General features: G+C 42.1%; 1 protein-coding gene across 1 annotated transcript in view; it reads right to left on the minus strand.

Moving 5' to 3' along the window:
• The window catches only part of UPP1 (uridine phosphorylase 1), a 32749-nt gene that overhangs the window by 11122 nt on the left and 4168 nt on the right, over nt 1-17459 (minus strand). The window contains exons 2-5 of the mRNA XM_075271157.1: nt 16813-16873; nt 10070-10190; nt 6897-7055; nt 3821-3935 (exon numbers count right to left, since the gene is read on the minus strand). Coding sequence (XP_075127258.1) covers nt 3821-3935; nt 6897-7055; nt 10070-10190; nt 16813-16865 — 448 coding nt within the window. The 5' untranslated portion in view covers nt 16866-16873. The remainder of the gene's footprint in view (nt 1-3820; nt 3936-6896; nt 7056-10069; nt 10191-16812; nt 16874-17459) is intronic.

Raw genomic sequence — 17459 nt, forward strand, 5'->3', positions numbered from 1 at the left:
TTCCTTCACTATCCCACTGTCTATCATCTGAGACAGCATGGTCTTCACCTCTTGGTAGAGAGTAGGTGGGATCTGCCGGTATCTTTCTCGTATTGGGGGAGTATCCCCAGTGGATATTTCGTGCTCAATGGCCGTTGTGCACCCAAAGTCTTCCTCACTCCGAGAGAAAGCAGATTGAAACTCCCACAGTACGGCTTCAATTCTTTCCATTTGATCAGAGGTGAATTGGCTTGCATCAATTTCCATTTGCTCCAAAATTCGCTGGCCATTCCACTCAGGTGTGGGCTTCTCTTCAAAATTCTGGTCCACTGCCAAAGTCCAAGCATCACCTTTCACTACCCGTAGGGCTAACTGTCTACCTGTGAGTGTCTCTGCTTGGAGCACATGCAATTCAGCCACTTTCTCTCCTGCATGAAATGTAACTTCATAATCATGTACGTTGATACACCGGACTAGCACTTGTCCATCTGCAACTGATACAATTGTTCTGGCGATCACTGGACTTCGGCTAGCTTCTGACAAGCCCAGGGGTTCAATTAGCACATCTATGCCATTCAGCTTCCGGTTTCCTCCAATCGGCATACGTATTATCTTCTCCTGACGTGGGGGTACGGTGCAAGTAGTCCCATATGGAGCATATACTGTTCCAATGGGTTTACCCACAGGGGTGCTTTTACAGATACCGCATGCTCTGATCAAGCGCTGGAATGCTCTCCGGGTGGGCTTATGGGAAGTTGCTTTCTTCCAATAACCAGGGCCCTCTTTTGAAAACATGACTTGATCTAGTTCTCGCAGGATATTCATTCCCAGTACGACTGGGGCTTCATCTCGAGCTGGCTTCTCCACCAGCACCACTCCCTTCTTGCCAACGTCTTGTCCGCATAGCTCTATTCTCATCCAAGCTACTCCGAACACAGGTATAGCAGTCTGGTTCACAGCCGTTAACTTAATCAAAGTGTCCTTCTCAGGTTTCATCAGATGGCCGAAGTTTCTCTCAAAGAATTTCAAAGGCATCGTGGTTACTTCTGATCCTGTGTCTATAAGACATCTCACCCATTGTCCTTCAATCAGCACTTCCAAGTAAGGGCTTTCGGCCACAAGGTCCCGAGGGTCTTCAGGGGCGTCCTGGCACTTTACTTCCCCCGCGGCATGCCCCGCTGCCACAGGGAGTTCCCGTTTAACGGAAGACATTCTGGGTTTGCGTGGTTCCTCAGGCATTGCCGGGCGATATGTCCTCTTTCTTGGCATATCCAACACTGGGGGCCCCTTGCCCTCGAATAACTTGCAGAACCCCAAGTCTGTCCAGGTGTAGGTGGATACGGACTGGGGTGATGCATGGTGAAGTTTCTTGTTCCCTCCTCCAGAGGAGCTTGACATGGTGCAGTAGCCATCAGAGCAGCACCCCTTTCCCAGTGTTCAGGCGGAACTGGGGCCTGTAACCGTTCCAACTGTCTCTGAATTTCTCCCACCGATGTGCTAAGTACCTTCACCAACTCTCGCAAATCTTCTTCATTGGAAGGAGTTCTCTGACTTGCTGCAGACTGCATTCTCACGTTGTACACTCCATACTCTTCTTCTTTATCTCGAGCCACTGCTTCTGCTTGTATCCTCTGAAACTGTAAAGTAGCATCCACCCGGATACGGTCCTTGAGCACCTGGCGCAGAGGAGGGCTTCGCAAACCGAGGATGAACTGATCCCGGAGGATTTCATCTCCATTTCCAAGGTCATTAGCACCCCTGGCCTCTCTCTTTCGTACATGTGACCAAATCTCCTGGAGGGCATTGGCAAATTGGGGGATGGTCTCATCTTCACGCTGGAAGCGAGTGAAGAAGCGGGATCTAAGGCTACCGGTACTGGATGTTTCTCCATAAATGGACTCGAGGATCGAGATTATAGATTCCAGTGTCTTCCTTTCTTCCTCAGGGCGCAGCATTACAGTGCGTCGGGCATCTCCTTCCAAGGCATTCAGCGCCACATCTGATTGCAGATCAGGAGCCAAATTATATAACCGGAGGGTGCTTTTAAGATGTGCAACCCAGTCTTCTAGTGGCCTATTCTGACCATCATATCGTACTAATTGACTCAAGATCGCCCCTGCAGGCAGACACATAATCGGAGCTGCTGCCATGGCAGGAGGGTTGACTGGGGCCTCAGGTGGAGCTTCCCCGGACTCTGAAGCGTTCTGCATGGCGATCAATGTACCCTGCTCGCAGCGCCAAATGAAAGAGGACCAAGGGCTGGGCCCACAGGTTCAGCAGGTACACGATGCCACACAGACGCACACAGTGTTTTAATCCCCAGGACAAAGTTTACTGAATAAGTCACAGAATAGCGATCTGGGAAAACATGTAACACGGTATAAACAGAGAAGAAATACAAACTAATATGCAACAGAATATTGCAGCAAACTAACACTATACTCCTAGTTCCCACAGTTACTTAACAGGTACCAGATACAAGTCCTTTAAGAACACGGTTCTCCTGGATCGGTCCCTCGTTGGGGTGCACCCTAAGTATTGCGCAATACTATTTGTAATCCACAGTGAAATGGGGTCTTCACATAAAAGTACAGTTATATCCTATGCTCCAGCTCTCCACTTAACAGACAGGCCAATTTCCCAGATGATAAGGTGTCAGCGTAAGAGTCCCTTATATTTCACCACGTGGACGCGGCCAAGCCGTACTTACAAGTCCTTGAGGCCTTCCTCTCATGTGGTCTCCTTTACCTTCTGAGCTTCAGAGCTTTCCAGACTCAGTCCACAGCCAGCATGGCAGTTCTTCCATCCAGCAGAGCACAGGCTGCCTTCCAGCATGTCAGGTCTCCACTGTCCCCTCAGCACATCACCTCCAGCCAGGACCCTTCTCTCCCCAGAACTCTACTTCCTGTTTCCTGGTAATGGATGATGCAAATGACTATCTCCAGTGCAAGGTATCAAAACTGCAATCCCAGCACACTGCCAGGCTTGTAGGAGTCCAAAATGTCCCAGTAATTATCTGTAATCGGAGTTTGCAACCTCGAACAATATTTACATTCTGAAGAATTAATTGCATTAATTCCCTATGGGCATTTATTAATTTGCTGCCACCTACTGACCAAAGTTAGTTCCTGACAGTTTACTACATCACACCCTTACAGAATAAAATTTAACTTTTATTTATGACCAAGTATAAAAAAGTTACATAGTAACTGTCTGAGGTATAATGTCAACCAGTCTAAGCGACGCGTTTCGGGAACATTGTGTCCTTTCCTCTCGGCTTTTTTTAGTGGATTAGGTTTCTGTTTGTAGGGTCCCAAGCGGGGAAACCCGAACACAGGTGTGAACCTAGCATTAGTATTTTAAATTGCGCCCCCTTGCAGTGGTAATACAAACCTCATGGTCCTTAAGTGCACAGATATGGGCAGTACAGAATTGATCTGTTATTGCTACAGGAATGATATATGGTAGATATACAGTAATGGAGGTGTACAGTATTTTTTTTAAAACATATATGAATAGGTTTGAATTACCAATTGAACTTCTATAAGAGTGTAATATGTCACTGTGTTTGACCAAACTATACAAAAAAAAAAAAAACATGTTATGGCTGTGATGGGGCTACACAGTATAAATACACTGCACTAGTGTCAAGGAAATTGCTTTGATTATTGCCCATGTGGTAGCCTTAAAGGCACAAGATTCCAATGTATGGACTTATTATATAGTCCATTTGTGTTAGTTTTTGCCTGTTACTCCTCTTATCACATTCATTGTTCACATTACATGTCTTTCAATAATACTGGAAAAGAATATTTAGCAGAAATGTAAACTGCAATGTTACCTATTCCTCCGGAAGTGCCAATACGGATAACAGTGACATCAGTGCATTTGGAATGATACAGTAATTTGATCAGTTCATGTAGCATTATGGAAATAGACGGAATACCCATGCCATGCTGAAAAACAAATCAAGACAAAAGAAATCTTTAAAAAGTTGAGTACAAGCAAACATTTTGGGAATCTTGTTAAAAAGTTTAACAGAGCTTCTGGGGGTCTTATGCAACTTGTAAGAGTTCCTCTTTAATAATGGCCACCCATGCTTATGTGGTTATGATATCTAATGGCAGGAAAGATTATTACGTTCCAAAAACGGAGAAACCGTTTTATAGTAAAACCAATACTGAGACCCCTCAAAGCATCCAAATTTGTAATAAATGTTTCTTAGGCTGTATTCATACCGTATCATGTGGATATGTTCTGGGAAAGCTTTCAGCCAATAGAGGTCGAAAGATTGTCCGTTTGATCTCCATCTTCAACTGTGCTTTCCTATACGTATACTGAACAGTACACTTCTTTTTTTTTTAACATTATAGCCAATGTGAAATGGCATTGTATTACCGTACCCTGTAGGTATACATCAAAGGTATATGAAGAGGAATACTCTAGATATACACTCACCGGCCACTTTATTAGGTACACCATGCTAGTAACGGGTTGGACCCCCTTTTGCCTTCAGAACTGCCTCAATTCTTCGTGGCATAGATTCAACAAGGTGCTGGAAGCATTCCTCAGAGATTTTGGTCCATATTGACATGATGGCATCACACAGTTGCCGCAGATTTGTCGGCTGCACATCCATGATGCGAATCTCCCGTTCCACCACATCCCAAAGATGCTCTATTGGATTGAGATCTGGTGACTGTGGAGGCCATTGCAGTACAGTGAACTCATTGTCATGTTCAAGAAACCAGTCTGAGATGATTCCAGCTTTATGACATGGCGCATTATCCTGCTGAAAGTAGCCATCAGATATTGGGTACATTGTGGTCATAAAGGGATGGACATGGTCAGCAACAATACTCAGGTAGGCTTTGGCGTTGCAACGATGCTCAATTGGTACCAAGGGGCCCAAAGAGTGCCAAGAAAATATTCCCCACACCATGACACCACCACCACCAGCCTGAACCGTTGATACAAGGCAGGATGGATCCATGCTTTCATGCTGTTGACGCCAAATTCTGACCCTACCATCCGAATGTCGCAGCAGAAATCGAGACTCATCAGACCAGGCAACGTTTTTCCAATCTTCAATTGTCCAATTTCGATGAGCTTGTGCAAATTGTAGCCTCAGTTTCCTGTTCTTAGCTGAAAGGAGTGGCACCCGGTGTGGTCTTCTGCTGCTGTAGCCCATCTGCCTCAAAGTTCGACGTACTGTGCGTTCAGAGATGCTCTTCTGGCTACCTTGGTTGTAACGGGTGGCTATTTGAGTCACTGTTGCCTTTCTATCAGCTCGAACCAGTCTGGCCATTCTCCTCTGACCTCTGGCATCAACAACGCATTTCCGCCCACAGAACTACCGCTCACTGGATGTTTTTCCTTTTTCGGACCATTCTCTGTAAACCCTAGAGATGGTTGTGCGTGAAAATCCCAGTAGATCAGCAGTTTCTGAAATACTCAGACCAGCCCTTCTGGCACCAACAACCAAGCCACGTTCAAAGGCACTCAAATCACCTTTCTTCCCCATACTGATGCTCGGTTTGAACTGCAGGAGATTGTCTTGACCATGTCTACATGCCTAAATGCACCGAGTTGCCGCCATGTGATTGGCTGATTAGAAATTAAGTGTTAACGAGCAGTTGGACAGGTGTACCTAATAAAGTGGCCGGTGAGTGTATTCCTCAATACATAGCTGTAGGTGAGATAAAATATCTTAGGCTAAGGCCCCATGTAGCGGACCGCAGCAAAAAAGTGCTCCAGGAAAAACCGTGGCAGCAACACATTGCAGTTTTTCCTGCAGTACTTTTCTTAGAAATTCCGCAGAGATCCCCTCTGCTTCCATTATATCTATAGGGAAACCACGGGCGTTTCAGTAGGTATAATTGACATGTTGCAATTTCCAAAACTGCAACCATTTTGAAAATCGCAGCTTAACCGCAGTGCTTATTACTTTGCAATGTGTAGATGGGATTCGCTAAAATCCCATCCACTTTTCAGTGACTGTAAAAGATTTTTCCTAAAGGAATGATGCAAAACATGCTAAACAGCAAAGCGCTACTTCTGCACTGAAATTGATTATAGAGGTGATGCTGAGCTCATATAGGAGGAGCGATTTGTGAAGAGTGGTTCCCCCGGTATATCCTATCATGGACAAAAAAAATAGAAAAATAGTTTCTGCTTACCTATTATTCGAAAGATAGGTATTCTTCGGGGTGCACAGGCACTTCACTCCATACGTGCCAATGAATTTAATTCCACGTAGAAAAAAACGGGTGATCCGGCAACTCTCCGATAGGAATCAAATTTAACTTTTACATGAAGGTTTACAAAAGAATAAACAGAAGAAAATGAAAAAAAAAAAAACTAAAAAAACGCTGACGCGTTTCAGAACGACATTGTTCCTTTCTCAAAGAAAGAGAAAGGAACTATGTCGTTCCGAAACGCCTCGGCGTTTTTTTTTTTTCTTTTGTTTATTCTTTTGTAAACGTCATGTTTTGGTCATTTTTATGAAATATATTAAAAGTTACATTTTATTCCTATCGGAGAGTTGCCGGATCACCCGTTTTTTTCTATGTGGAATGATATCCTATCATGGTCTGATTAGATTGGGTGATGGGATGCTGACCAGCAAAGTTTTATTTATGTCCTGCTGAAATCAGGGGATCACCCAATGAATGAGAAAATGAGCATCGGGTTATTGCCAGCACTATTAGACAGGCCTATAATGTGTTTTCAACAATTGGCTGCTAAATTGCCCCGTGTAAAAGGCCTTTTAGACAATGATATCTATATTGTCTGAAGATCCAAAAGCATAACAATAGTGAGCCACACATTTTCTTAAATTATCTGTACACCTAAGGATTGCTGGTGATAACCTATGTACAATGGTAATCATGATTAGCTTGATAGCAGTAACTTACACTGATTGCTAATACTGGTCCTACTTTGTACATGGCATACCGGTCAGTTCCTTCGCATATATTAGGAATATCATCATTAGGGTCTCCCAGTTTCAATTCTCCAGTAATGTACTGAGCAAAAGCTTTCATCCTCCATGGGCTTCCTCCAACGCAAACAAACTGAAAAAAAGATAAAAAGTATGTTTTATAACCAAGTGTAGTTTAGAATGTAGCATGAGCTAAAGATTACCTAAAGGTACCTGGGTTTTCATGAAAAGCTGAAATATGTGCAGGGTCTTATTTGGGCAGTCTAGTCTGTTTTATGACTGTAAAAACCTTCACACAAGGTGTCCTATCCAATCTTTCTGCTGGTAATGTCCCCATTTTGGCTGGAGCACATTACATTTCACTTTGAGGTTGTAGGCGTGTACAATAAGAAGCAGTCTACCCCTTTCCTCTCCATTATAAAAAGTTTGGTTTGTTTATATGCAGTATTGCCAGAAGTAACTGTATAAGAGCAAACAAATAGTTGAGAAAAACCCAAGTGAGCATAATATAAGGGATTAAAGAACATTGAACTGCAAATATAGAGCAGATATATGCGGATACCCACTACATTCTAGCATCTACCATGCAGGCATAACACAGGATAAGAGCAATGTATGAGCACAGTCAGTAAAACTGTGACATGTTGCAGAATCTTTAGTCTTTGTAGTTTGCAGACATATGTGAGGCTGTGAGCAGAATCAGCCCCTCCCATCTGCATTCACTAGTGTAAAGAGAGAAAACTCCAAAGGAATCAACTGTAAATTATCTAGAAAGGAGACACCTAGTGGCAAGAACTCTAGAGAGATTTTTCAGGAAAAAGCAGCAACATCTTTAATTAAAGGGATCCTATCATTTAAACACTTTTTTTTTTCTAGTTGACACATCAGAATAGCCTTAAGAAAGGCTATTCGTCTCCTAACTTTATATGTCGTCTCCAGCCCACCGTTGGATGAAAAATCCGGTTTCTGTCTGTATGCAAATGAGTTCTCTCGCATCACTGGGGGCGGGCCCCAGCGCTCAAACAGCACTGGGGGCATCCCCATTGCTGCAAGAGAACTCTCTCCAGCGACGCCTTCATCTTCTGCAGCAACCGCCTCTTCATCTTCTTCTTCTGACTGGGGTCAGACTTGCGTGCCTGCGCAGTTGGCTCTGCCATCGGGACCCAGGCAAAGTCAAGTGCACAGGCCGGCGGCCATTTTTTTGGAGGCCGCTTACGCGCACATGCGCAGTACGCTCCTGTTCTCCATAGAACTACAGGAGCGTACTGCACATGCGCACATAAGTGGCCTCCAAAAAAAATGGCCCCCGGCCTGTGCACTTGGCTTTGCCTGGGTCCTGATGGCAGAGCCAACTGCGCAGGCACACAAGTCTGACCCCAGTCGGAAGAAGAAGATGAAGGGTTGCTGCAGAAGATGAAGGCGTCGCTGGAGAGAGTTCTCTTGCAGCCAATGGGGATGCCCCCAGTAACGTTTGAGCGCTGGGGCCCGCCCCAGTGCTGCGAGAGAACTCATTTGCATACAGACAAAAAACTGATTTTTCACTGAGCGGCGGGCCAGAGACGACTTATAAAGGTAAGAGATGAATAGCCTTTCTTAAGGCTATTCCGACCTGTCAACTAGAAAAAAAAGTGTTCAAATAATAGGATCCCTTTAATGTCCGTTACAGGTTAGTTCACTTGCTCTATAAAATAAGTATGTTTTTTGGAGGCTGAAAAATTCTGCTTCAGGATTTAGGACACTTTTTTAGGCTCCATTCACACAGAGTAACGCCAGGCGTCATTTGTGTGTAATTTGTGTGTCTTTTACGGCCGTCATAAAACGTTTACATAGAGTTCTATAGGAAAAGACTTCCGTCATTTACAGCCGTCATTTACGGCTGTCATTGTAATGACGGCCGTAAATGACGGCTGTAAATGACGGCCGTCTTTTCCTATAGAACTCTATGTAAACGTTTTATGACGGCCGTAAAAGACACACAAATTACACACAAATGACACCTGGCGTTACTCTGTGTGAATGCAGCCTTAGGGTGAATTCACACTGAGTAAACGCTAGCTTATTCTGAACGTAAAACACGTTCAGAATAAGCGGCGTCTAAAGCAGCTCCATTCATTTCTATGGGAGCGGGGATACGAGCGCTCCCCATAGAAATGAATGGGCTGCTTCTTTCACTCCGTGCAGTCCCATTGAAGTGAATGGGGAGTGCCGGCGTATACGGCAAGCTCTGCTCATGCCGGAGCGTACACGCCGGCACTCCCCATTCACTTCAATGGGACTGCACGGAGTGAAAGAAGCAGCCCATTCATTTCTATGGGAGCGGGGATACGAGCGCTCCCCATAGAAATGAATGGAGCTGCTTTAGACGCCGCTTATTCTGAACGTGTTTTACGTTCAGAATAAGCTAGCGTTTACTCAGTGTGAATTCACCCTTAATGTGTTTTTTACATGATGCATTTTGTCACGTTTTACATCATGTTTTTGATGCATTGTGTTTTTTCTGCCTCCCATTGATTTCAATGGGTTTTTTAAGGGCTCCTTCACACAGAGTTTACGCTCCGTGTATTCTGTCTACGCACGCACAAAAAGACGCGCGTTACACGAACATGCCATTGAACTCAATGGCTAACTACATTTTACACATTTACGTATTTTTACAGGTTTAAAATGTACAGAATACACCGTGCGTAGACAGAATACACGGAGTGTAAACTCCGTGTGAAGGGGCCCAAAGGCGGAATAGACCTAAAGATAGGTCATGTCGCTTTTTTTCCCCTTTAGCTGAAAAAATCAGCTAAAGGAAAAAAACTGCTACACTCTCCCATTGAAATGAATGCATTTTTTGAGGCAGAGTTTGAATTGGATTCTGTCTCAAAATAAGCCTACAAAAAACATACCCTGAGGCCCCATTCACGTTTGTGTTTCCATTCTAGGAGTCCGCTTGGGGACCCCCTGAACAGAAACCTATACGCAAACCTATAGTGGTTACCTGGGAAACTCAAGGACCCCATTATAGTCTATGGGTTCCGCATGTTTTCCCAGGTAACCGCTTTTCTATGTGTATAGGTCTCTGTTCCGGGGGGTCCCTGAGCTGACTCCCCAAATGGAATACCGAATGCAGATGTGAACCAGGTCTCAGTTTTTTCTCACCTTAACATCACCAAACAGAGATGGAAAATCATGTGTATTGGTGCCAAGATCAAAGTGGTACAATATGTCTTCTTTCATTTTCTCCAAGTGAGGATTGTCCAGGTGAATGCATCCTGCTTCACTATAAAACAAAACAGAAATGTTAACTAAAATGTGTATTTTTATATGCAAATAACATATGCTAGCAGAAAAAAGAACCCATTTAAGTCAATGGCAGGCTTTTTTTTCAGCGCTGAATCTGACGCGGATTCCACACCAAATTCAGTGCCATTTTCCTCCGTGTGAATGCACCCTTAGGGTCCATTCACAGTTTTTTGGTGAGGAAAAAAATCCTTTTCAGGAATTAGGAAATGTTTTTTTCCCTCCAGCACAGTTTATGGACCTTGAAAAAACCGCTAGCGTCTTTTCCACATGGTTTTTGCCAATTCCATGTGGATTTTCTGCCTCCCATTGACTGTGTTGGTTTTTGCAGGCGGAATCAACCTGAAGGAAGCCATAGAACTCTATGGTGAGGCGATTTTTCCACGTGTATTCTGACACGCCCCAAAATCCTCGCCAAAAAACTCCATGTGAATGGACCCTTAGGGTGCATTCACACTGAGTAAACGCTAGCTTATTTTGTAGAGTAAAATTACACTTGTAAATTTTGCTATCCCATTGACTTCAATGACATTTTACAGGCGTATTTTTACAGGCGTATTTTTTACAGGCGTATTTTTACACTTGTAAAAAAATATCATTGAAGTCAATGGGATAGCAAAATTTACAAGTGTAATTTTACTCTACAAAATAAGCTAGCGTTTACTCAGTGTGAATGCACCCTTAGACAGGTTTTATGCCTCACTCAGAAGACTCTATGAATCCTAAAATGCAACAGTATTATTAATGGTATATGCTATTTATCTGGCTCAAAATATGGCAACCAAAAAGTAGAGTAAGTAACAGAAAAGCATCTAACATGTCCAAGAAGATGTACCAAATTTATACTGTGTGCATTACTGTGATTTAGTAAAGTTTATCTCTATCAGGTGTAATTTTATCCTGTTTAACCTTAGGAAAGTTAGGCTGGGTTCACACTACTGTTGTTAATGTCCATTGCTGTCTTCTGTCATAGCATGACAGCAACAGACATTAACTGTGGCAGAGAACATACACAGACACATTGCATTAAAACTAACTTGTTTTCTGACATGTTTGTTTACTTTTGTAACAGAAGAAAAAGTTGTGTATGCAGGACTGACTGTAAGTCTGCTGCACAGCATGTTAGACATTATACAGTGTTTAAGACTAGGGCTACAAATATAGAGATACCCACAATTTGTGATACAATTGTCTCATTACTATGAATGAAAAACTTGAAATCAACATGATAAAAAGGTCAGAAAAAGAGATGTTTCTTACAAGACCAGTTTACTAGGCAACATTGTACTCACCAGTATAGAAATAAAGGAGTTGTTCAAGACTATATATGCATGGTCTACTCACCTGAATGGGAGCTGCGGCAGCACAAACACTACACCATGTATGAGGCACCTGCTTTTGGTATTCTACACTGTGAAGATATCAGTTGACTGGTGTAGGTGCCAGGTATGAGACCCAACCAATCTTATGATGATGACCTATCCCAAGGATAGGCCATCAATATGTAGTCTTGTACAACCCCTTGAAACCATATTTGGATTTGCCAGATATCATGATAAAGATTTGGACTTGGCAGATGTCATTGTATGTCAAAGTACCGTATATACTCGACTATAAGCATAATTCTTCAGCACAGTTTTTGTGCTGAAAAAGCCCTCCTCGGCTTATACTCGAGTCAGCAAAAAAAATAATTTTTTAAAATTTTTTATTTTTTTAGAGGGGGGGGGGGGGTCTATGACCAGCCACGATATCAATGTATAGAATCTCCCATAAAATAGTGGGAAAAAAAGAAGCTTTAAAAAAAATAAAGAAATAAAAGTTGTAAATCGCTCCTTTCCCTAGAATGCATATAAAAGTAGAAAATGTGATACACATACACATTAGGTATCCCTGTGTCTGAGAGTGCCCGGTCTACTGAATATAGGGTATCTGCAGTGCTCCTGTTCTGTCAAGAAGGGGTTAATAGGAGCACTGCAGATACCCTATATTCAGCCAGGCTGAATTCCAAGTGAGGGGAAAAAAAGAGTCCTCAAGCTCAGGGAAGGGGCAGACAGACAACCAAAACACCCCCTCCCCTTTCCCAGCATCTACTACACCCAAAAACTCTGACTATTTTATTTTAATTTTCAAAATTTTCCAGTAGCTGCTGCATTCCCCCCCCCCCCCCAGGCTTATACTCGAGTCAATAAGTTTTCCCATTTTTTTGTGGTAAAATTAGGGGCCTCGGCTTATATTCGGGTCGGCTTATACTCGAGTATACTGTATACAGTGTGTTGCAAAAAGTCCCTGATGGAAAAAATTATAGCAGCATGATCTGAGTTTGTCTTTTCCACCCTCTTCACATGCACTGCACCGTATTTCCACAATAAAAAACAGAGAAACAAATCACCATGCCTGACTGTAGTCGTGAGGTACTGTATCATACTGATATTCCTATTTTCATAGGTATGTCACTGCCACAGGTTGTTTTAGCTACAAGTGGTATACTTTGTAATCTTTGTAAATGTAAAAGCCAGCTCAGGTTTGGAGCAGCATTCTTTGGACAGAAGAAACTAAGACCAACCTTTGCCAGACTGATGGACTTCTTTCTGTAAGATGATTGTGATCTGCATTTGTACATAACACATTGCCTTATATAACTATGTCAAAAAACCAGAAGCATCAATTATAATCAAAATGGATAAACTTTATTAAACAACCATATAAAATTAGTTACATTAGTGACAAAACGAATAGACACGATAACACTTTGCCTGCAAAGGATCCTCTACAAAGTATTTAAAATGTTATGGTAATTTATGGTAATGTTAATTTGTCTAAGTACTTTTGAGTCCCTGAAATATAGGAGGCTTTGTAGAAAAATGGTTGCAATTCACAAACGTTTCACAAGATATTTTTGTTCAATCCCTCGCATTAAACTTGAAAGTATACTCTTCAAATGTATCAGGGGATAATAACAGTCCTTGAGGAGTGGGCACCTTTTCAGGAGTATGGAGACTTACAAAGCCATTTTCACTCCACTAGGGGATTATGAGGAATATGCAAATCTGTTCTCCAGCATGTAATTAGGAAACCAGTGCCTCTGTACGCTGCCTCTTAGGACAGCCCCCTTAACATCATGCATGACTTTTTCAATAAGCCTAATAACATGATGCGGGGTTATTGCCAAACCAGTATACCCATTCCAAAAGGAACAGAATCCCAGCTGCGGAAAGCGCTGTTTTGATCTGGTTGGATCTCATCAGCACAGTGTAGGTAAACTGGTCCTAAGAGGCAGTGTACAGAGGCACTGTACAGGACGCTGCCCTACTTTAGCCCGTAATTCCTTGATCATTTATGGGGGGCTCTAGTTCAGTATGTTAATGGTGTGTTTCCCAGTTACCTGAATCTGTATGTACAGTGGCCTATATATGGTGATTTCAGTTAGCCTTATAAATGGTTTGTGTATATGCAAGTGACTATGCAGTTACCTCAGCAATAGCCCTAGAAATAGTTTCTCTTTATATAATACCAATATGTTTTTAATACATTTAATAAACATTATATTTTATAACTGGGTAAAGTGGGGTATAGTTTACAATTTAGCATAATCTTAATTCCATCACTTCAGACACCAGTACAAAATAGGATTTAAACAAAGCCCGTAGTATTGCAGGTGTTTTGTTATGCCTTTGTTCTTCTATAAAGAAGTCTATAGGAAAATAGCTGCAAAAGAACACCAGACCCAGAGCATTCTATGTTTTGAGGGGTAAAAAACAAACAAACAAAGAAGCAAAAAGCAACAAACATTTTGTACAAAAACAACAAAACAATCAAGCAATACATGTAATCCTATTCATAAATTACTGCTGACTAACCTGTAACATCAGATTGCAGCATTTGCTTTAGTTAAAAAAAAATGCACATTGAAAAACTGTGCAGAAAAAGCACCTCAAACAGTTCAAGATTACTGGAGTATAAATAATCAAATTGTACAATGAGTAGTTTGCTGGATGCAGACATAAGAACGCTGCTTCCTGGAACATAAGTTAGCAAGTTGTTAACCTCTGACTTGTATGAAATGGAAACAGATTCACAGGAAAAGCAAGATCTAAAAATTCCCATACTTAACATTTAAAGTCAAGGAATGTACTAAGCACTATAGACCTTTTTGGCTTAGTCTATTTCCTGTAGAGAAGTTTGATACAATAGAAGCAACAACTCAGCTTCCACTTATAAAATACTGTGTATAAAAGCATATGACAAATAGTTATAGTCTGTCACCAAATACAAAATGCTCTCGATTCCCATTGTGGCCCTAGTCAATCTCAATTATCATTATTATTATTATTTATTTTTTAACAAAAAGAGGTCCACCTGCTCCATAGATATGCGCTTGGAATGGTTATATATCAATAATTCACCTAGTGGGCAGTAACCTTTTGGTGAATAAAAGCTAATTTACATATAACCTACTAGAGGCCATATCTTTTATACATACTCCATTATTACAGGCTTGTGTGTAATGCAGGAAATATAAGGGTGGTGATCACTTTAAAAAGTTATCTCTTGGGCATTATAGAACATAGAAACTTGCTTCTGGTATTATATGAAACAGGAGATGCTCGTCTTTCATATGGCACTAAGATCTCTAGGTGTATTATTTCCAGAGATATCATCATATGAAAGAAGAGAATCTCCTCTTTCTAACAGCACATTTCTAAATGTTATTGGAAAAAAATAAAGAAATTCAGGATTTTATAGAAAGGAGGCAAAATATGGTAATAAAGTATATTACAAAATGTATTAATTACACAAATTCTGCCAGAAAATCAAAAGCTGTTTTAATCACTACGCACACTAGGATGTACATATGCATCCTAATGCATGTGACTAACTATGGCGTCCACTCTGAGGCAGAGCGGACGCACTAGCTGCCTAGTCTGTGGTGCTTTCACACAGCAGGGACCAGCAGCATTGTCCGTGATCATCTCTGATCATGGACATTTAACCACTCAGATGCGACCACAGCATCGTAGCGGGTACTTTCAGTTTCTATGGTATGATTGGTAACGGAGTAGCCACCCCCTTTGCTGCGATCGCAGGAGCCATCCTGTCACCATGGCAGCCAGGAACTTTCCCAGGCCTGCTGCTATAATGTAACTTAGTTAACATAGGGAATCTGCCATAGACTGCAATACAGTAGTATTGCAGTCTATGGTACAAGTGATCTGAAAATCACGTTCAAACCTACTGGGTGGATGAGGGAAGATGGGGTGATAGAAAAAGTTAAATAAATAAATAATGTTTAAAAAAAAAACCTGAAAGTTTAACCCCTTAACGACCAAGGACGTAATAGTATGTCATTAGTTTCCATACATGACGGATGTCACCTGTATAATACAACTAGCACCTACCATTAACAGATGCGATCGCTGAGCGACTACTGAGCGTCCATTCATTCCTATGAGTGCGTGCTATTCGAAATGGGAGTTTCGAATAGTACTCGCTCATCTCTAGGTACCAACACCAATCACAGCTTTTAACACTTTAGATGGCATGGTTAAACGCAACCACGGCATCTAAAGTGCATAGGCACCACGGGCACCACCATCTTTTATTGCTGCCATAGGCAGTGTGTAATAGAAGTGAATAGATTTCATTGTTCACTACAATAGTCCCTAGGGGCTGAACATAAAAATAAAATTAAAAAAAAAGTTTCGAAAAGTATTTAAAAAAAAATGTTCAAATTACCCCCTTTCCATAGATCACATATAAAAATAAACAAAAGTAAACATAAACATATTAGGTTTTTCCCATGTTGAAAAATGCCTGAACTATTAAAATATTTCAGATCAGAGTTTCTCTGATCCTCTGGTGAGCCAGTCTGATGCTGCCCTCATTTCTGTAGATCTGCAGGGGCTGTGAGAAGGTGCAGACAGCTCTGAAGTACAGAGCAACAGATTAAGTGTAGGCATGCCGGCATGAAGAAATATCTGTCCCTGTCCTGTTTATCTATTGAGTAAAGACACCCTGCCCCTCCCACTACACTCATTCTGTTTCCATATTAACCGTGTTAGTTTTTAGAGCCAGACTTTCCCTAGTAACAGGAAGTGAACAGAAAATTAGCAAGAATGGAAAGACACAGTGGCAGCAACTTTAGGCTAAAGCCCCATGTAGCATAAACGCAGCTTTTTTGCTGCAGATTTTGTTGCAGTTTTTTGAGCCAAAGCTGGGTGTGGATTGAGCAGTGGGTAGAAGTATAAGAACTTTCTATATACTTCCAATTTCTTTTGTAGTCATTCTTGACTTTGGCTCAAAAAAACGCAGCATAATCTGCAACAAAAAAGCTGCGTTTCCGCAGTGTGGGGCCTTAGCCTAAGAGTCAGTTCACACTGGGTTTTTTGGCAGCGGATTTTGATGCCTCAAAATCCACTGCCAAAACCGGCTCCCATTGACTTCAACAGGAGCCACTCGCTTTTTTCTACTACCTAGCAGAGGAAAGAGGAAGCAACATGGCCATTCTTGCTGCGAAACTCCCGTCGACTAGGCCCGACAATGATTCACTGCATCTATGAAGCTATACAGAAGATGGTGATTGTGCGCTACCATACCACACTTACCCTGATTGGGATGGTTCATGTTGTCCCTCTGTGTTTCTTTTAACTGGTGCCATATTAAAATCTAGAGGAAGAACACAGAAAAAGGAAATGATAGCATTATCTAAAGCTACTTCATAGACCTGCATAGTCTCCAGTGCTGCCATATACATTATGCAGTACCAAGAACCATTATGGTAAGATGGCACAGCAAATTTTGCAGAAAGGACACTTTTGAGTGAAATCTGCCCCAAAATCTTTTTTTTCTTTTTTTAAATGTAGATTGTGAGTCCTATATAGGGAACACAATGTACATTTGTTTTTCCATTTAAGTATGTCTTTGTAGAATGGGAGGAAATCCACGCAAACACAGGGAGAACTGTGTAAGCGGACATTTTTCTTGTAGCTGCAGGCATACGCAGTCGCCTCTGCCCAGGCCCGAGGACTACAAGTTTCACCGCCTACGCCGGAAGAAGAAACAAGAAGAGGATGTTCCTAAAGAAGATGGAGGCGTCGCTGGAGAGTTCTCTCACAGCATCGGGGACGCCTCCATTGCTGTTTGAGCGGTTGGGCCCACCCCCAGTGCTGCGAGAGAACTCATTTGCATACCTGTGAAACCGGTATTTCCACGGAACGGCGGCGCAGAGAAGACATCTAAAGGTAGGAGACGA

Source organism: Leptodactylus fuscus, chromosome 4, assembly GCF_031893055.1.
Source record: "Leptodactylus fuscus isolate aLepFus1 chromosome 4, aLepFus1.hap2, whole genome shotgun sequence".
In the NCBI taxonomy this organism is placed as follows: Eukaryota; Metazoa; Chordata; class Amphibia; order Anura; family Leptodactylidae; genus Leptodactylus; species Leptodactylus fuscus.